This window comes from Capronia epimyces, assembly GCF_000585565.1.
Source record: "Capronia epimyces CBS 606.96 chromosome Unknown aczIQ-supercont1.1, whole genome shotgun sequence".
Taxonomy (NCBI): domain Eukaryota; kingdom Fungi; phylum Ascomycota; class Eurotiomycetes; order Chaetothyriales; family Herpotrichiellaceae; genus Capronia; species Capronia epimyces.
In genome coordinates this window covers 3,212,835-3,231,756 of record NW_006912904.1, presented here as the reverse complement: position 1 = coordinate 3,231,756, position 18,922 = coordinate 3,212,835, and the positions used below count along the sequence as shown (strand labels likewise).

The 18,922-nt window shown below is 54.6% G+C and overlaps 8 protein-coding genes across 8 annotated transcripts; 4 read left to right on the top strand and 4 right to left on the bottom strand.

Annotated features, from left to right (window-relative positions):
- Nucleotides 1-1,068: 1,068 nt before the first annotated feature.
- A1O3_01186 (uncharacterized protein) lies at nt 1,069-3,186 on the top strand (the record flags this gene model as incomplete). Its single annotated transcript, XM_007731334.1, has 2 exons — nt 1,069-1,404; nt 1,456-3,186. The coding sequence occupies 2 exons, from the start codon at nt 1,069-1,071 to the stop codon at nt 3,184-3,186; spliced, it is 2,067 nt and encodes a 688-aa protein (XP_007729524.1).
- Nucleotides 3,187-5,283: 2,097 nt separating this feature from the next.
- On the top strand, nt 5,284-5,821 carry A1O3_01185 (uncharacterized protein; the record flags this gene model as incomplete). The annotated part of the gene is made up of 2 exons (XM_007731333.1): nt 5,284-5,305; nt 5,565-5,821. The coding sequence occupies 2 exons, from the start codon at nt 5,284-5,286 to the stop codon at nt 5,819-5,821; spliced, it is 279 nt and encodes a 92-aa protein (XP_007729523.1).
- A 1,782-nt stretch (nt 5,822-7,603) lies between these two features.
- Nucleotides 7,604-8,924, bottom strand: A1O3_01184 (uncharacterized protein; the record flags this gene model as incomplete). The annotated part of the gene is made up of 2 exons (XM_007731332.1): nt 7,604-7,957; nt 8,085-8,924. The coding sequence occupies 2 exons, from the start codon at nt 8,922-8,924 to the stop codon at nt 7,604-7,606; spliced, it is 1,194 nt and encodes a 397-aa protein (XP_007729522.1).
- A 369-nt stretch (nt 8,925-9,293) lies between these two features.
- On the bottom strand, nt 9,294-10,922 carry A1O3_01183 (uncharacterized protein; the record flags this gene model as incomplete). Its single annotated transcript, XM_007731331.1, has 1 exon — nt 9,294-10,922. The coding sequence occupies one exon, from the start codon at nt 10,920-10,922 to the stop codon at nt 9,294-9,296; it is 1,629 nt and encodes a 542-aa protein (XP_007729521.1).
- A 721-nt stretch (nt 10,923-11,643) lies between these two features.
- On the top strand, nt 11,644-12,459 carry A1O3_01182 (uncharacterized protein; the record flags this gene model as incomplete). Its single annotated transcript, XM_007731330.1, has 1 exon — nt 11,644-12,459. One exon carries the CDS (start codon nt 11,644-11,646, stop codon nt 12,457-12,459), a length of 816 nt encoding a protein of 271 aa, XP_007729520.1.
- A 359-nt stretch (nt 12,460-12,818) lies between these two features.
- Nucleotides 12,819-13,361, bottom strand: A1O3_01181 (uncharacterized protein; the record flags this gene model as incomplete). Its single annotated transcript, XM_007731329.1, has 1 exon — nt 12,819-13,361. The coding sequence occupies one exon, from the start codon at nt 13,359-13,361 to the stop codon at nt 12,819-12,821; it is 543 nt and encodes a 180-aa protein (XP_007729519.1).
- A 980-nt stretch (nt 13,362-14,341) lies between these two features.
- A1O3_01180 (uncharacterized protein) lies at nt 14,342-15,870 on the top strand (the record flags this gene model as incomplete). The annotated part of the gene is made up of 3 exons (XM_007731328.1): nt 14,342-14,434; nt 14,552-14,887; nt 15,037-15,870. 3 exons carry the CDS (start codon nt 14,342-14,344, stop codon nt 15,868-15,870), a joined length of 1,263 nt encoding a protein of 420 aa, XP_007729518.1.
- An 875-nt stretch (nt 15,871-16,745) lies between these two features.
- On the bottom strand, nt 16,746-18,713 carry A1O3_01179 (uncharacterized protein; the record flags this gene model as incomplete). The annotated part of the gene is made up of 1 exon (XM_007731327.1): nt 16,746-18,713. The coding sequence occupies one exon, from the start codon at nt 18,711-18,713 to the stop codon at nt 16,746-16,748; it is 1,968 nt and encodes a 655-aa protein (XP_007729517.1).
- Between the last annotated feature and the right edge of the window lie 209 nt (nt 18,714-18,922).

Below are 18,922 nucleotides of genomic sequence, written 5' to 3'. Positions count from 1 at the left end.
CCACCCAGGCTAGACAGAACTCCACCGCGCAGTCAGTGGCTCGTCTGGCTGTCTTGTTCGCCTAGGCCCCCGAGTGGATGCCCCTGGTCCTCGTAGTACTGTCAGTCACACTACTGACTTACTGTACCTGCGCCTGTCCCGGCCCAATCCCTGTCAGCCATTTGGCCATCCCCACTCCTCCTCCTGGGCTTTTGCTCGAGGCCTCGTGAAGAGCTCAGTCCTCGCGCGATCGCAAAGGGCAAAGGGCTTCGGAAGGCGCGAGGACCTCCCCTCTGTCCCCCATCTCTCTTCCCACCTCTCAGGGCGACGATCAAAAAAGGGCCCCGGTGTGCGCACTGATACCTGTGCTCATCAAATCCCCCCAGCACGAGGACGTGCGTCTCTGTTGCTGCAGCTGTTTCCCTGTCACCCATCCGCATCATCATCGGCCACATCTAAAAGCCTTCGCTCAACAGTGCCAGATGGCACCTTTTCTCTTGTTACTCCATTTCCCTCGAGACGGATCCCTACCTCACCCCGGTCCTGGAAGGGCGTTAGTCCTCGCCTGATCCCTTGCTACGCCGCCTCTAAATCTAAAATTCCCGACTTCGCCCACCTACCTTGTCCAGATTCCCATACTACCATCTTGTCCGCCGCTACTCTATCCTTCCCTCCTTGTATCTACTACTATCTAGTACTACCACCACACCATACTTCAACCAGGTCGTCGGTCCGTCGATTCGGATCCAACTTCGCCTCACCTTCGATCGCAGCTCGTTTCGCTCCTAATTCTCCGTCTCGTCCAACCGTCAGATCTGGAATCGTGGATCCGATTGCGACACTCCCCTCCCTCCGCCTCTACCCACCACCGCCTGGCTTGTTGCGCCTGCTGCATCCAAGCGACCTTTTCCTCCCAATCTTTCTCTCCCTCTCTCCTTGTGCGGTCCGGTCGACAGAAAGCCCCGAACTGTCTGGTCCGGTCGCAGGGCCGCCCCTACGCGCAAGGCCGGCGATGCTCAGATGTCTAACCGACTACACACCCGCTCACTGAGCACGAACAACGAAGAGGCCGCCCTCCACTATTACAATATGGCTCCCTTCTTACAGGATTCTCTGCACTTCCCCCTCCAGCATCAGACACAGATGTTATATCCGAGCGTTGCTTATCCGACCTATATGGTCCATCCCCAACAAGTCGACGACTTTTCCAGCTCATACGGTCTGCCCGAGTTTGCCGACTTCATGGCGCCCGGGATGTTTGCCGACGACTTTGGTGGAGAGCCCGAGGAGGCTTCAACGCGACCCAGACTTACCAAGGAGCAAGTCGAAATTCTAGAGACACAGTTTCAGGCGAACCACAAGCCCAACTCTCAAGTCAAACGGCAGTTGGCTATCCAGACAAACCTGAAGTTTCAAAGAGTCGGGGTACGTTTGGAACACGCTTAATCATGGATGCGCTGGCTAACTTGATGATAGAATTGGTTCCAAAACCGGCGGGCAAAGGCGAAGCAGCAGAAGAGGCAAGAGGAATTTGAGGCCCAGAACACAACCACAGAACCTGCTTCCGCTCGCACGCCAAAGGCCGAAACTCAGGGAGAGAACAAGAGCGAGACTGCCTCTCCTACGCGGTCAGTCCATTCGCCGACAAGGCGATCTCAATCGAGTGTGCACAATTCGCCGTCTCCTGGCAAAGTGGTAGACAAGTCCAAGGAGGCGAGCTGGGCTTCCCTTCAGCGAGCTCTGGGGCAAGCAAAGGCCGCACACGCTCATCAGCAGCCGTCCCAGCCCAAAGTGACCATGCCTCCTCCAGAGCTTCCTCCCCAAGCCGCGCCCATGCAACTTCCCCTCCGGTTGAACGGTCACCATGCGAGTCTTTCAACTTCCAATGTACGGACGTGGCCGAATCAGCACGCAAGTACCGGGACCTATCCCTCGCCGATCACACTGCAGGACACGTCGTTTGACTTTGGCTTCGATACCGAGCCATCGAACACGTCGAGTCAGGGCACCGACTCGGGCGACGCCATGGCCGACTTCCTGCAGGATACTTTCGTCGTAACGCCAGAAGATTGGCAGGAGCCTTTGGCAACTCCAAAGGGCTTGGCCCATCAACAAAACGACCCAACCGCCACCTTGCCTTCCCCAGGGCTGACCATGCCATCTTATCCGAGCTCACGGCGAGAATCAACCACGGACGATCTGTCTAACAATTTTGGAAGCTTCGCCTTGGTAGGCAGCTCACCCACCCTGCTGACGCATCAACGCCCTTCGGAGCCCATCCCTACTCCCAAGAACGGGTCCCTCGATATCGCTGCGCGACGCAAGCGCCCTCGCCCAGCTGCTCTGACATCGGCTTCGCTTCGAAGCCGATCGTCCGGGGCCTTGACGTCTATCTCGCCAACCTTCCGGCAAGGTGTGGGCAACACTCCGGCGGTCCCTCATACGGTTCGTCATGTCAAGTCTGCCGGCCACGGTCTCAACTCGCGATATGCAGGCATTCGCAAATCCAGTTCGGCTCAGAGATCGCCAATGTGTGTGGCCAGTTTTGCCGAGGCCGAGGCCTTCAATCAGTTGATGGCCCAACAAGCGATTAACGCGCAAACACTGGCAGAGATGCCCGCACCATTGCTCTCACCCGACATTATTTCTAATACCCACATGGCCGATCCGGAGAAAAACCCATTCTTTGCGCGGAACATTGATCAATATGGCATGCAAGCGTCTCAAAACCTCCCTGTCGCGGGAGCCTCACCTCCAGGCACACCATTGGTGGCAGAGTCCATGATGAGGGCCCATTCGCAGCAATCTCGTTGTCCACCGGCTTCGGCGCCACCTCAGTACGCTTCGTTTCCAGACTATACACCGCCGTACTCGGCAGGGCCTCTCACCAATAGTAGTTGGTCAGACGCTCCACTGACATCTCCCGAGATGCCCTCGTTTCTCCCTGTGACATACGTGCCTTCTCTTGGATACCCAGGACAGTGTGATGGACTCAACAGCCACTACCAACAGGCGATGTTGCCATCAGAGCACAAGTCGGCGTTTGGATTTAACTCTCAAATGGACCACAAGCAGACCGAGTTCTACATCCAAGAGTTCCCCAATCAGAAAGAAGAGCACGCACACATTGCTCAACAGCTGTCTCACCAGAAACCAAGAAGCTACGTGTTTGCCAACTCAGCTCCGCAAGACTATTCAGGGCCTTAGGGACGCATGAGGCTACCCGTACACTCGACTCATTTGATTGTATTTGTTCGATCGGATACCATTTTGTCGCTATAATTTTTGAGCGTTTTGATGATGGCAAATGGGCGTGATGCTTTGGCGGGTCGGTCGCGACCCATGGCCAATGGAATGAATGAACACGCATGAAAAGGTTAGACTGAGCCATGTGAGCAAGGGCATGGCATTGTCTCCGGACGAATTAGGAATCAGACTTATCTTGGAGACGATGGAATACGAGCGAAGGACTATGTAATAGGAGGCACCTACGGGATTTGAAGCAGAGAATTGCCTCTAGGCGATGTATGATAATTTTGTATGACTTGATCATGGCGATGGCGATGGTGTAGTGGAAGGTGTGCAGTACTGTGTTAGGTGTTAATATGTTATAGTAGTATTACTACCTAGAAGTGTTCGGCATGGAACCTCCGTCAAACCTGCAGCTCATTGGCCGCCCCTGGACTTCCAAACAAGGCTGAGAATGACCAATCTCGTCATGACTTGGTCCCTGTGTTTCTTTTTCCATCCACTGCCACTGGACCATCCCCAACCAGGTCCTTGTTCGATCGTGCCTAGTCGGGCCTCACTCCCGTTGTTTCTCATTCAGGCCGTCTTGACACATGGAACCACTCGCAGTGTACGAGTAGTGTAGCGGTGATCTCATTCACCCACCGTCTGCCATCTCATCATCTCATCATCTCCGTGATATGATGACGAATCTCGCTCCGCTCTGCTCTTACAAGGGTGGATGTGGATGGCCGGGGAAATCAAGCCGATCTATCACACATCTCGTCCTCGGGGATCTCGGCTGGTCTGGTCTGGAGTGAAGTGGAGTGGAGGGGTGTGGAGTGCTGTGATGTGAAATGAAATGAAGTGATGTGATAGAACAGTTAAGATCTATTTACGGGTATGTGTACCTAAAGTAAGTTGCGGCCGAGATCGAATTACGGAGGGGTGGAGGTATGTGTAAGTGAGTTGAGGCCCAGATCGAATTACGGAGCTATGTGTAAGTAAGTTGCGGCCCAGATCGCGCCTAGGATGTAATTGTACAACCTACTTACAATCTACGGTCCGAATGGCAATGGCGCAGATTGAGGAGGGGGGCGGTGAAGGCCCTAAGCCGTTTGTTTCATCCCTCATGCACTCCGTCCAGTGGGTGTATCCATCGGTACCCTTCACCGCCAGTCCCTGAACCTGGTCCTGCATTGGCGATCGCCAGGAGGAGGGGTCTGCTGAGCCTGGTCCTGGTCCTGCAGTGGTGATGTTTACGATCGCCAGGAGGAGGAGGTGGAGGAGGAGGAGAATGAGGAAGAGGAGCAGGAGGAGGAGGCCAAGGCTGACTGGCTGGCTGGCTGGCTGGCTGGCTGGCTGGCTTAGGAGGCTCGCTGATCGGCTGGCTGATCGACTGACTGTGGATTGGATGTGGGTATGGATATGGATGTTCATGTGAATGTGCAGTCAGTGAATGAGTGAATCGTGCCCAGTTTGACGCAAGGAGCTGGTAGGGTAGGGAATGAGGACCATGCAGTAAAAGGCGAAGGGTGAAAGGAGAAAGGTGAAAGGTGAAAGGTGATGCCAATAGTGAATGATGATTCATGATGCATGATTCCTGCATGACGGTTAGATACTTGTCAGGTCTAGATCATCATCATTCGCCAGGGCGGGGTGATGTGATGTGATGTGATGTGATGGAATGTGGGATAGGAGATGGAGATGGAGATGGGATGGAGACAAAGACGGAGACGGAGACAGAGGCGGTGACGAAGACGATGGTGAATACAGGTACAGGCATATACCCAGACGTTCATGTTCATGTTCATGACGACAGAGTGTCTCAAGCAGTGACTTGTCTCAAGGTGAAGGTGAAGGTGAAGGTGAGGAGGAGCCAGACGGCCGTTTGGTCTATATAAACAGGCTCATCTCCCGCCTCAGACAGACTGTTTCCCTTTCTCTTCCATCCTCTTTATCCATCACATCAACCCAACCGTCAATTAGTCAATCAGTCAATCAATTTCTCAGATCCAACCAACACGACTCAACAACTCGACCAACCAAACCAAATCAACCAGCAACTCTCTCATCATGTCCAACTACCAGCCAACCGGTTAGTAAGATTCCTCATCTCTCATCCCTTTCCCAGGTGGAAGTCGAAGTCGAGGTCAAGGCAAAGTCAAAGTCGAGGTCAGAGCCAGACAATCTTCCTGTCCTGTACCCCATTACCTGTGTGTTTTGACGGCCTTCTGTCCTGTATCCATGTCTGTGTTGACGGCTTCCTCCTGTACCCTGTACACTGTCCGTCTTGACGGCTTCTGAACCGTTTGTTGAATCCGAATCCAAGTCAATTTTCTAATTCTTGTCTCCAGAGCACGACGGTCTCCGCCAGGATGGCCAACCCGACCAGCGCGTTGGAACTGGCGAATTTGCACACGGCAAAGTCGACCCTCATGAGGCAGGCAAACAGGGTGGTCAGACCGGAGGTACTTCTTCTGGTAGCGGTAGCGGCGACAGCGGCAGTGGTGGTGGTAGTGGCAGTGGCAACAACCAGGGCGCAGCAAATCTTGGTGGAGATGGATTGAGGAAGGATGGTGAGCCTGATCAGCGATTGAAGCAGAACCAGTGAATCCGCTTGTGTCGGTACTGCAGACACATTGGTGATATCTCATCGAGGGAAATGTTGCTTAGGACAGCATAGTTGCTGAATGAAAGAAGTGTCGCTCAGGACAATATAGTCGATGAGCAATCATTGATGGTTATGCTAGAGCTGGATAAATCAATCAACCAGAGCAGGGAAACATCTTGCTAAAGTTGTAGATCAATCAAACAGAGCTGGTAACCATATCATCTTGGCTAACCGGTTTTCAGACCTGGTAATCAACTTTCTAACCCATTGACAAAGACAAATCAAGTGTAGCAATCGGTTCGTAAAGATGATTCAAGCACAGCAACCGGTTAGTAAAGATGAATCAAGCGTAATTGCTACAAATGATCAATGATAACTAGCAATAGTGCCAATGGGTTCTCGATTCCAAGACTTGTTCTAAGGTTAGAACAAGAATAGCATATCATGCGGCTTTTTCCACAGACAGACGTGCTTATTCCATACCAGAAAAGGTATTGAGCCAACAGCTTGAGACTTCTCCGAGAGATATTGACTGACACTACCTAAGGTAAGTATTCTACAGATCAACTGGGATTTCTTCGAGATACGGTCTGGATCACCTTGTGGTCGAGCATCGAACCATCGAACCATCGAACCATCGAACCATCGAACCAACGAACCAACGAACCAACGAACCAATGAACCATTGAACCAAGGAACCATTGAACCAAGGAACCATCGAACCAACAAATCATCGAACAGACAGACAGACAGACAGACAGACAGAGACAGACAGACATTCCTTCGTAAATACGTAAACACATGCAAGCATCATCCCTCTGTTCACCTCACAAGACGTGATCGCCAACCGAATCAATCAAGCCAGCGATCCCAGATCCAAACCGACAAGATGACTTGTTCTCGTCCTAGTCAACCGACAAGAAGAGTTGTTTTCGTCCTAATAAGATCTGGGATCGCTCGTTACTAGCACTGGCGACAGCGGCGGCGCCAGCGGCAGCGGCAGCAGTGGCAGTGGCAGTGGCAGTGGCAGTGGCAGGAGTAGTGGTAAGAGTAGGTAGTTTCGACAGGTTCATGGACCTGCAAGGTAGCCGACTCTCCAGTCACATGATATCACAATTCACATCCAAAATCCACAGGTCATATATTGCAGTGGCGGACTTTTCCTTCGCAATTGACTGACCGAAGCCGCATAAGAGCGCGACCTGCTGGTATGACCCAGGGCGTGGGATTCCTCCTCGAAACGAGTAGGTCATAATTGCAAAGGGTTGGCGGGAGGGGCCTTCTGATCAGATGAAGAGGGATTTTCCATCTGATCAACAACCAGGAAGGTACGAGGGGGCTCCTCTGTTTGCTGACTTTTTGCCTTTTGGGACGGTGGACGCGAGCCAGCCTGAATGTTTTTGGTGTTGTGTGCTGTGTACCCTAGAGGTGGAGGGTGCGGCAGAAATATAAGGTAAAGACCAAGGCCAAGATCAAGTGGTGAAGATGTAGTCCGACAAAACAATTCAACATGGCAAAAATCCTCGTCCAAGGCGCGGGCGAAGAGCGATCTAGGGCTCCATACAAGACCAAAAGAAAACATTAACGGCTGTCGTATGCCGATATCATTGGATGCAATAGACACGACACCTTCTGTGAGCGCTGACAATGTGTTTGTATTGAGAAAACTGCACAGAGCAAGGATAAGTAAGGCAAGACACACCATCTCAATGCCCATCACACCTAGCAGCTCTTTTCTCTTTTTCAGTTCTGTCGAGCCCTGGCCTGGGTACCCGCTTCATCTCATCTCGCTTGCGTATTTGGATACGGTCCTTGGTCTTGAGGTACCGGTTTGCGCTTGAACAGTTTGCTCAGGCTACCCGACTTTTCCTTTTCTCGCCGTCGGTCAGGAGCATTCGTTGCGGCGGCGGCGGTGGCGGTTGCCACGACTGGTACCGTGGGGTCTTCCTCAGGATCAAGTTCATGGTCACGGTCAGCCCCCGGCCAGCTCCCAGGAATGCCGTCTATTTCGGCGCGGCCTCGCTCGAGAACTTGTTCATTATGGGCGTTGACCAGCGCGGCTTTCTCGGGTTTCTTGGAGGGGAAGCGCCGGTCAATGGTCGAGTTCAGTGTTCCTCGAAGGGTCTCTCCGACGCCCTGTGTGCCAAACAAAGATGGTCAGTCAATCAGTCATTCAATCAGCCCGTCTACCAGAGCAAGTAGAAGTACGGGTTGGGGGTGAGGGTGTGCTGTAGGAATGGAAGAGCTGTACTGGGTGTCTTACGTGAATTCCCTTGGCAGCGGCCTTCAGGTCGTCGATGGTGCTTTGGTTGTGTCGCATGGGCTGGTCGGCCGTCCTGAGCGACGACCGGCTTGGATAACTGAAGTTGGGTCGCGACGGGCTCGATGGAGGCGTGATGCCCGTGCTTATGCCTGCGCCTGCGCCAGTCCCCGCACCCGGGCGGCCCGCGGGCGCCGGGTCAACAACAGGACTCACGGGTCCATTATAACCACTATGGTTATAGGCGTCGACAGCAGTCCGGGGCACCTCGCCTGACCTGCGCAGCGCACTTTTGGCTGGAATCGGCGGCGAATCCGTCTGCAGCCGTCCTCCTGTCTTGAGCGGTGGCGGCGGCGGCCGTCCATCTGCACCGGCGCTCGTGGAAGTCGACGTGACCGCAGGTTGGGTAGATATTGGATCCGCTGCAGGCATCTCCGACAGCGGCGCCGGGCCTGGTTGGGCCTCTCGCTGCACATCTTGCTGCATCTCCTGTTGTTTCTTGCCGCCTCTTGTGGTTGTGGTTGTGGTGGTAGTCGTGGTGGTGGTCACCACCGTCACCACCTCACCGGTATCCTCGTCAAAGACTTCTCCGGTCGACGGCCTCAGTGCAAGGTTTCGGTCTTGGTCGATGTTGGCGATTTCACTGTTTTTCTCGGCATGCACCATGTCAGGGCTGTTTCTCCCTTGGGCGCCGTCTGCGTCTGCACTGTTGGCCTCACTGCTGCCGTAGGCCGAGTCGCTCATGTTGACAGGCCGCTCCGGCGTCTTCTCCCGCTTCTTGAGCAGACGACTCAGACCTCGGAGCCTTTTCTTTTCCTCGGCGGATGATTGAGAGGTTGCCATCATGAAGGCCGAATGGGACATGGATGGGTGGGACTGGGAAGAGAGTACGAGTAGCAGTGACAATGACGGTGGAGGAGGAAAGAATGTCTGGAAGCTGAAGTGCGAAGCGAAGTGGGAGCCACCCACGTCGTAATTTCAGGGATATCAGGGTCCAACCCTCTCACCCTCTCGCCCTCCTCCACGGCCATGGGTTGGGTACTGCAGTGGTTGGTCGCGAAACCAGAAACCAGGTTCAGGTTGATGATCTGACAGATATGATGTCACTCGAGGGGATGGCTATCACCATGTGGTGGCTGTGGTGGCTGCTGGAGCAAGACGCCACAATCTGCACAGCCACGAGTTGCATACAGGACTAAGAAAGGACCAGTTCTAGGTTGGGTTGATGATGGCTGCCGTCGCGCGCCGACGAACCCTGGCATATGCCGCGTCCAAGGTGAACTCGATGTCGCATCGGCATCGCAGCTCGCAGATGGAAGGCCATGTGCGTCTCTCCCCTCTCAGACTCCATGCTTGCAACCTGGCCGCTGTGGGCGTTTCGAAGAGACCGAACAAATCCCACAGGCGGATCTGCGGCGTGATGGAGATTTTGGACCACGATGCAAAGCTGGGGACTACTTCGTCCATCAAGACACGTTGCAGAAATGTAGGCAGCATGCCGAACGCATTCAGCACCTCGAGCCAATGCAGCCACTCATCCAGCCAAAAGCGGACGATGACACCTAGCGGCTGATGATGGTCGGCGGCCTGCTGCCACTCGATGAACGGGGCTACATAGGGCCTCGTCTGCGATACAATAAAGTGGTTGACGTTGAACAGCTCCCCGATCCGCTGCAAAGGCGCCTCGGGATGCACGGCATCGTGGCGCTTGCTCCCCTTCTCCGAGCTGTCGGCGGCAAAATAGAGAGTGACGGCGCCGGTCTCACTCTTACAAAGCAACTGGACGGGCGCGTACATTTGCTTGGACGTGGCGATGGAGGCCACGACTGCCGACCAGACCAGAACGTGAGGAGCCGTAATGTAGTTGAGCAGCTGGGGGGTGCCAGCCACCTCAGACATGGCGATGGTGATGTTCAGGATTCTCCCAGTCTTTGCGTACGCCTCTTCGAACGTGAGATCTCCCAGATTGTCTCGCACGCATTCTTGCAGGATGTCGATGTCAAAGAAGTGCTTTTTGGTTCGGTATCGCCTGTACCGCCGTCTGATAGTGGCCAGGACGGACGACCCCGGCCAAGGCCAAGAGAACCACCGACCCGTGGAGCGTCGGATGCCAGCGCGATCAAACGCCTCGAGGTCGATGCGTGACCCGCCCAGGACATCGAGGAGGCCGTCGTCCGGCGTGGCACACACCAGAGCCGCGATCAAGGCGCCCGACCCGGTTCCGGTGATGATCTGGGGAAGCAATCGCTGGAGGTAGAGCGCCTTGACCACGCCGAGATGGCTCATGCTGACCATGGCTCCGCCTTGCAGCGCCAGCGTGGTTCGACCAAGGGCAGTTCGCATGTCATTCAAGACTTGTCGCTTCTCTTGCGACGAGACGATGGTGGTTCCCGCGCCAAAGGAGTGGCGGTCTGCAATGTGGGCGATACATTGACGTACTTCCTTGATGTAATCATGGATCAGGCGCTTCGTCTGGACTGGTGACTTCCGGAACAGAGCGGGCGACAAGATGCGACACATGTTGCGAGAGCTTTGGGCCCGCAGCTGATTGCAGAGTCCGCGGTCGTCGCCCAGTCTCCGGCAGCGCTCCAGATCGCGCTTCAGGCTCCTGAGGACCTGCCAGTCGTAGCTAGAGTGGCGGTCAATGTTGACCCAGTCATCCACGCCATGGAGCGCGTCGTACTCGAACTGCCAGGCAGCCCACTCTTCGTAGGTCGTGGCGACTTTGTCGGCATCAACCGACTTTGATTTGGTCCCGAGGAGGGGTTCGATCCAGATCAGCAAGAGCAGGCAACGAAGGAACCCCAGCACGGCGCCCAACACTTGTGACAGTAGTTCCATGACGGAGGCAGCGTCTGGAGACTCACGGTACAAGGCGTATCTGTATTCTCACTGCTCGCCGACTACAGCATCTGCAAACTCGTCGAGGTCAAACAGTGCAGAGCACGGCATGATGGCATGTGATATGAAGCAACAAAACAGGGCAGAATATATGGATGCGGATAGATGTAGGGACCCCTCTCCCTCTCAGAGATGCTGTACTCCCTCCGTTACCGTGGTCCAGCAAACGAGGCATGTGCTTCGGATGTTTGTTTGGGAAAGATGCCTGCCGCTTTAGAGTAACTGCTTACCTAAGCCCCGGGCTCCCAAAAGCGGCGCGGCTTCTTTCTCTTCTTGTTCTTGCATCTCTTCCACGCCAGCATCTCAGCCTCAGCGGCCAGGGATGTCCGGCATCGGTGTATCCAGTGTGCAGTCAGTCATTGCATGGACCGTTGACCGTTACCGTTGACCGTTGACTGTTGACCATTGACCATTGACCATTTGCTATTCGCTCATTCGCCGCGCTTAAACCCCAGCCTGCTAGCAGCCTGCCTATGCGAGGGTGAAGCTGGCCGATATCGGCTCTACAACTCCCCTGGTGCAGAGGCACATAAACAACCCTCTGTGACGGCGATTGACATTGGACTGACTGCAGGAGCTGAAACCCTGTTTACAAATCCGTGGCTGTTGCGCTCTCCGACCCGAGTTTAATCAAGACAGAGTGCCCCCCCAGCACAACACAATGGCCAAAGAACAAGCCGTTTACTCGCACGGCCACGACAAGTCTGTAGTGCAAGACCATGCGCGACGCACCGCTCAAGACTCGGCGGCGTTCTTGCTCCCACACATCCGACCGACCGACACGATCCTCGACGTCGGCTGCGGTCCCGGCACCATCACGGCCGACCTGGCGGCGCTGGTACCGCAGGGCAAAGTGATTGGCAGCGACGCGGTGGAAGGCGTGTTGACGCAAGCCCGACAAGTCGCCGCGGAGCGTGGCTTGACGAACGTGGCATTCGAGACCGCCGATGCCAACAGCCTGCCGTACCCGGACGACTCGTTCGACATTGTCTACTGTCACCAGGTGCTCCAGCACGTCAAGGACCCCGTCGGCATTCTGCGCGAGATGCGCCGGGTCGCCAAACCGGGCGGACGCGTCGCCGCACGCGAGGCTGACTACAAGGCCTGGGCCTGGTATCCCGAACTGCCCGAGATCTCGCGTTGGGCCGACCTGTATCAGAAAGTGGCAAAGTCCAACGGTGGCGAGCCCAACGCCGGCCGATACTGTCATGTCTGGGCCCGACAGGCCGGCTTCACCCCCCACGACATAGACGCCAGCTGGGACTCCTGGCGATATACCGGTGAGAGGGTCCGCCACTTTTCTCTCAGCTGGACCGGGAGGATCTTGCAGCCGGGGTTCGCGACCACCGCTGTCCGCGAGGGTTTCACCACCGACGATGAGATCAAGGCCATCTCCGAGGCCTGGAGGTTCTGGGGCACCCAGGAAGATGCCTTGATGGTCATCCCACATGGCCAGATCCTGTGTCGCAAGACATAGACTATCCTTGTCCTGTCCTTATCCACACCACTCGCAGTTCCAGTGCCAGTCATTAATGCAAATGATCCTGTGGCTTCAGTTCCAGTCCCAGTCCCAGTCCCAACTCCCAAGTGTCTCTGACAAAGCTTGACTAGAGCAGCGTTTGGGGGTGAGCGGTCTCGAGATACTGTTCCCAAGTTGGGGTCCTGACATATAGCCTATATTGAGATGACTACTACCTACCTAGTACCATATGAACAACGCTGTGACTGATGGATTTCGAGTAACTACCTACATACCATACGACTTGGCCCGATTTGTATGTAAGGTGTATTTACAAGAAGTCAACCAGAAGCCATCTAAAGCTCAGTGTGGTGTGTTCACTGGCCCATGTCGGCGAAATTACCCCCGACCACGCTATAATCACCTTGCACCCAGGTCGACTTGATCTGCATGTGGCTGAACTTCCACAACCGGTCCGTGTCCTGGGTCAGCTCTGCGCGGTACAGGCTACCGGACATCAGGTTCTTCTGACCGGGCTCCATGCCCTTACCCCCGGCGAAGTGCTGCGAGAGTACGGTAGCCGTCAGACTAGCCTCCTTCTCCTCCACCTCCTTCTCCACAGGCCCGGCTTTAGGAGTACCAGTGCCCGTTCTCATGTGAACACGCACATTGCTCACCAGGTGCGTCGTGTCGAGCTGGAAGATGAGGGCGAGCCCGGTGGCGTGGATCTCGGCTAGTCCTTCCAGGGCACGCCCGTTGACCTCAAACACGCCATCGGGCATGAAGCTCGAGTCGAACAGGGCCGTGTCGTTGGTGTCGAAGGCCATGACGCACCGGTATAGCGCGTCGACCACGGCTTCGCGCCCGGTCATGGGTGGGTTGAGGACGGCGGGGAGGGAGAATGGGGATGGGGATGTCATGGTGACGGTGCAGACTAGCTATTCTTATTGTTTTTTGACGGTGACGGTGACGGTGACGGTGCAGGCTAGCTATTCTTATTGTTTTTGGCCTTGGTGATGACTCGAGATTCAAGAAAAGGTCGAGGATAAACGTGAAAGATGAAAGGTGCTTCCGTGATGTACCTAAGCTTAGTGAAGGAAGGACGCGCAGTGGCTTAGTAGTTGGGATTGAGAAGAGATGCTTCTACACTTTTCAGGAGGATCGCCTGGTACTTAAATACACGCCGGCTCGCCCTGCATGACTGCATGACTGCATGACTGCATGACTGCAAGACCTGTGGCTTTTACGTACCTAGTGTTCTTGAATTTGCGGCATGAGGACTCTCAATCATCAATCATACTGAGGACTCCGTAGATGTAGATGGGGATGGGCGATTTTGGAACCAGCAGCCAATCAGAGGCTTCTGCACCCGGATGGTGGTTAGTGCGAGGCCTTGATAGCCGAAAGAGAGTTAGCGTCGAAGAGCCGGTACTAGTCCGTACTAAGGATCTAGGCGATGTACTAGTACTAGTGTTCTGTGGGTTTAGTGCAGTGCCAAGGCAGCACTTATCCCAGACTAGTGCCAAAACAGTACTACGAATAGACTAACAATGCTGGTAATTAGAGAGTTTCTTCCTCTCCCGAAATTTCGAGTAATCTCTATCTTCCGCCCCGGCATCTTTCCTCCCCCTACCTCTCGACAATTCCTTATCCGTACATGGACCGCCTTGCTACCATCTAATGAGATATTAGATATTTGCGGAACCATCGCCATGCTTGATCGATCCACCTGAAGGCGCTCTGACATCCACTTTCTACGCGTACTAGGTAGGGATACTTTGGGCGTCCGTCCCTTTGGACTCCGGAAACGCCTCGTAGTCAAGCGATCCATACCCATCCACACCTCCTACCTCCCACCTCCCATGGGATCACCAAACAAGCACGCATACTAGATACTAGTATGGCGTCGACTTGCACAGAAAGGTCTCCAGAGCGCCGGACCATGCGGAGGTCGCGATTTGGCTGCCGGAATTGCAAGCTCCGAAAGCTCAAGGTAAGGGTGAACTGTGGGAATGGACAATACTATTAGGTACCTATAGTATCTATGCGGACTTTCTGGAAACACCGAACAGAATGGTGTTCAGCTGACCGAATTGCGTTGAGCTTGTAGTGCGATGAAGGGAAACCACAGTGCAAGAGATGTCGTTCATTTGGGATCTTATGCAATTTCCAGCCGAATGTTCCTGATCTGCAGCCCGTCGCCGATGACTCAGTCCGGTCATACCCATCGCGATGCCGATGGACCCAGGTCGGTCGAGAAAGAACAGAACTTCCACCTCCACCTCCTCTCACCGGTGCGGTGTGGACATGTGACGCATCAACATTCTATCAGTTGAGCGCAAAGTGTCAAGACTTCATCACCCGGTACCTAGGCCGAAGTCTCATTACCCCCGACGACCCCAATATGATCCAAGTCAACCGCAAGCTCTTGACACTGGCCTTCTCGGTAAGTCTCATTCCAGTTAAGATGGGTTGGTCCCCCTTGGACAAGGGACAAGATCTAGACTCGGCCTGGGTTGGTGAGGTGATTGTCTATGATCATTACGAGACCCCCGATGGTAGATGGCTATCTACTGACATGGCCATGATTGACAGCACCCTTTCTTGATGCACGCCTCACTAGCAGTGGCGCTTGCGTATGACCGCCATCTGAACAGCCGGTCATCGTCACGGCCAGGCTGTCGTCGCACCCGAGAAGAGTGCTACCACTGCTACCAAAGCACAGTTCTCTTTAACAGACGGTTAAGGGAGCCGATCGAGACGAAAGACAAGGATCCAATCTGGGCCACGGCCGCAGCTCTAGCCGTCTTGACCTTTGCGAACCCAGATTCCGACACACCGGAAGAATCGTGGCCTCTCAAGCCCTCGGACCCCTCCTCCTCCTCCTTCTCAGCGGAACGGGATCGGGATCGCGATCTGGAATGGTTACGCATGAGCGAGGGTAAAATGTCCCTATGGCGCGTCGCCGACCCGCTCCGACCGGACAGTCTTTTCCGCGTGCTAGCGCCGACCTTTGCTCGAATGCACTCGCCGCTGCCGGAGCAAGGCATCGACGGCATCCCAACGGGCTTGGCCATCGCCTGCCGTCTGGACCACTCCTCTACGGCAGAAGACAATCCGTATTTCCACGCTGCCCATGCCGTCTCCCAGATCCTGCATCTGCCGGACAGCCAGGTCACCACGGGTCACAGCGAACTCTTCACGCGCACCATCCGCGGGCCTTTCAGATCCTTGCTGCTGGACAAAGACCCCGTCGCTCTGTTGTTGCTGTACCTGTGGTATCGCAAAGCTGGTCGCGCTATCTGGTGGATCGCAGCGAGGGCCAGAGTCGAGTGTCCCGCCATCTGCTCCTTCCTGCGGCTATACCATCGAGGGTGTCACGCTGTACATGCTTTCCTCCCAGGAGTTCGTCTCGCTGATGGCCATTAGCCATGGATAGAGGACTGATAGCCATTAGCCATGGATAGAGTACAACATGTCACTCAATGGGCCCGGTCAAGTCAAGTCAAGTTGCATAGAAGTACAAGATGTCACTCAGTGGGCCCGGCCAAGTCAAGTCAAGCAAAGTCAAGTCAAGTCAAGTCAAGTCAAGTCAAGTCAAGTCAAGTCAAGTATTACACATGACCGGCTGAGAATGGAACAATGCATATACATGCATTCAGAGCCGACAAGGTATGTCACCTATTTACGTCATGGAGAGATGGTACATACAGGCACTAAAGCCTGCTACCTTTATCATCTTGCTGGTGAGGTCGTTATGTTTGGACAGTAAAATCACTATAGCTTCATGTGTTGGAAAAGGCGAGACCTCCAAAATATAGTCTTTTCGGCACAGACGCCTTTTCGCCACACAGGGACAGATATTATGTAGTATCCCAAGGGCAAGCCCCTTGGACCCCCTCTTGTTCCGTGGAAACGTGTGTCCGGGCCATCCATCAACATATACTAGGTAGTAGAACCCTGAAATGATACCCGAAATGTCGCTAATATTATACAATTACGGTGAGTTGCTAGACCGTCGGCCCTCCTATACCTCCTCCTCCTCCTCTTTCGGGGCCGGTCCTGCATTTTCCCGTCTCAGTAGCTTGGAGGTCTGCCATGCGGTGGCCTCCTTTCAACAGCCGGGTCGACAGAAGACGACGATGCGATCGAATCTCAGCCACTCCAGAAATTCCGTCTCTTGTTTTCGTGTGGCCTTCTCGTGGTGCTGGGCCAGTTCCCGCGTGTTTTTAGAGTATTATGGTACAACGTGCGACAAACCCTTCTTCCATTCTGTTTGGTGTATACTGCAAAATCAATCCTGGCTAGTGCAGTGTATTGACCTGGCCTTCCCAAAAGGCCGTCGGAAGCCTAGGAATATTGATTCTCGGGAAGCTAAGGCCGCCTCCGCCGGATGATTGCCGTTTGACAGGCGGCTGACGAGGCGGCGTCGTCGGCGGCGTGCTCGAGCTCCGAGGATTGCCGTGGCCGCTTATCCTCTTCTCTTTGAAGTTGTCGAATGTGGTCAGACTTTCATCCAGAGCTTGCTGGAGTTGAAGTTGCGCCGCCTGCTCAGAGGCAGTCTCGGACTCGGCATGTTCTGCATCGGGAGTCGAATCCTGAGACTGATCCACAGCATGCTGTGGCGGCGTGCTGGCTTCCGCATGGGGAGCACTGTCGTCCTTCCCCATCTCGCCACTCGCATCCGCCACAACCTCCATCTTCCCATCCTCGACTGGTGTCTGCTTAGGCGTTGGCAGGAATGCGGGGACCACACCACCCGCCATCCTGGCCCAGAACAACCGTTCCCTTAACCGGACCAACTCTTCCCAGGCGTCTTCTTCATCCTTCCTGTCTCCGACTTTCACAACCCCTTCTCGGACCATGCGCACATAAGCCACCAAGTCACCCACCCCACGTACCTTTTCCAGACACAGGGTGCAGATCGACCACTTCGTTGCACCTTCTCCTTCACGTACCCTCATCGCGTGCGTGCGCGGGTTTTCCCCTTCCTTTCTGTTTTCCCCACACAGTGCACAAGGAGTGTATTTTCCGTACAGTTTAAAAGAGGCTTCAGGGATAGGTTCGACAATGAGTGTCGATTCACCAAGTGCCGACAGGATACTGCGGCGATTCAACCATGAAAGGGTTGGGGAGAGATCGAGGCGCAATGTCGGTTCGATGTCCTCGACCAAGATCCGCTTGTAGAAGCGAGTATCTTTAAGTGGTACAGGGCCCTTGCTATCGGGGTTGGGACTGAATGACCCGGGCAAATTCGGTGAATTGGCTAATTTCGAGGTCGCGGGTTGAGAGATTTGCGAGAGATTCGGATTCGAATTGTTGTTCAGCGAACCGAGTCCCATCATGTTGAGACCTCCGTACGAGCCAGACCCCGCTCGTGATGGGGCGTGAGAGGGATTGTGCGAGCGGAAGTGTGAAGTGTGGACAAGAGTTCTAAAATCCTCATAGGCAGGGATGTCTGTCCGGCAGACAGGTCTGATTAGATGAGTGAGCTGAGTCGAAGGGCTGGGAGTGATTTCGCCATGCTCGGGGTAGATGGGCGATAGATTCATGGCTTCGAGAAGACGGACGAGGTTGTTGTCTTCCCTTGCAACCCCCGGACTCGAAGGTGCCAGTGATACCCGGGGTGAGTCAAGCTCCCTTCGATAATCTGAACTTGGCCCGATCTGCTGCATGAGTTCCTTGAGTTCGGTCAGCTGCTCAGTCTGAGACGCAATCACCGCCTCTCCATCTTTGATTTGGTCTCGGAGCTGCTGATTCTTCTTCTCTGTGGCATCACGATCTCGATTGGCAGTCGCCACCATCTTATTGGCCTCATCGAACAAAGACGCGGTGAGGGTTTCCAGTTCCGACTCGATCCCGCGCTTTTCTTGTTGGATCTGTACCTTTTGCCTCCGTTCCTCCTCGAGCTCGGCCCAAAGCTTGTTGGTTTGTTCTTCAACACTCTCCTTTGCGAGCAGATCCCCACGTGCAACCTTCTCTTCATATTCCCTCGCCTCTGCTTCCAGTTTTGCGACCCTTGCCTTGGACGCTTCTAGTTCCTGCCTCGTTTGTGCCAGCGTGTCATCGAGAGTGGTCTGGTGGTTGATGGCACTAATGAGCTTGTCGCTCAAGGCGGCAACTTCGCTGTTGAGATCGGGATGTCTGGAAGACTCGGAGTCGGATCTGGACAGGTCGGTGGTGCTTGCGTTTCGAGGATCGGCTATCGTCCGAAAGGACGTCTCTGGAGAGCCATTTTGACCTTTCGGCGGAGAGGCATCGACGGTTGCCATTGTGTGCAAATTCGAGGTGGATTTCGCCTTCGACAGTGAATCGTGCTGCAACTCGGCCAGTGGCGGGCCGAGAGATATTGAGCGCGAGTGCGACGGCGTCCCTGCTCCTAGAAAAGAGGCATGATATGTCCAGGCATGCATCTGAAAGATGACGTCCAGTATAGGATCGAAGCTCCAGCTGTCAACGTCTGCGGGACGGCGACGTGTTT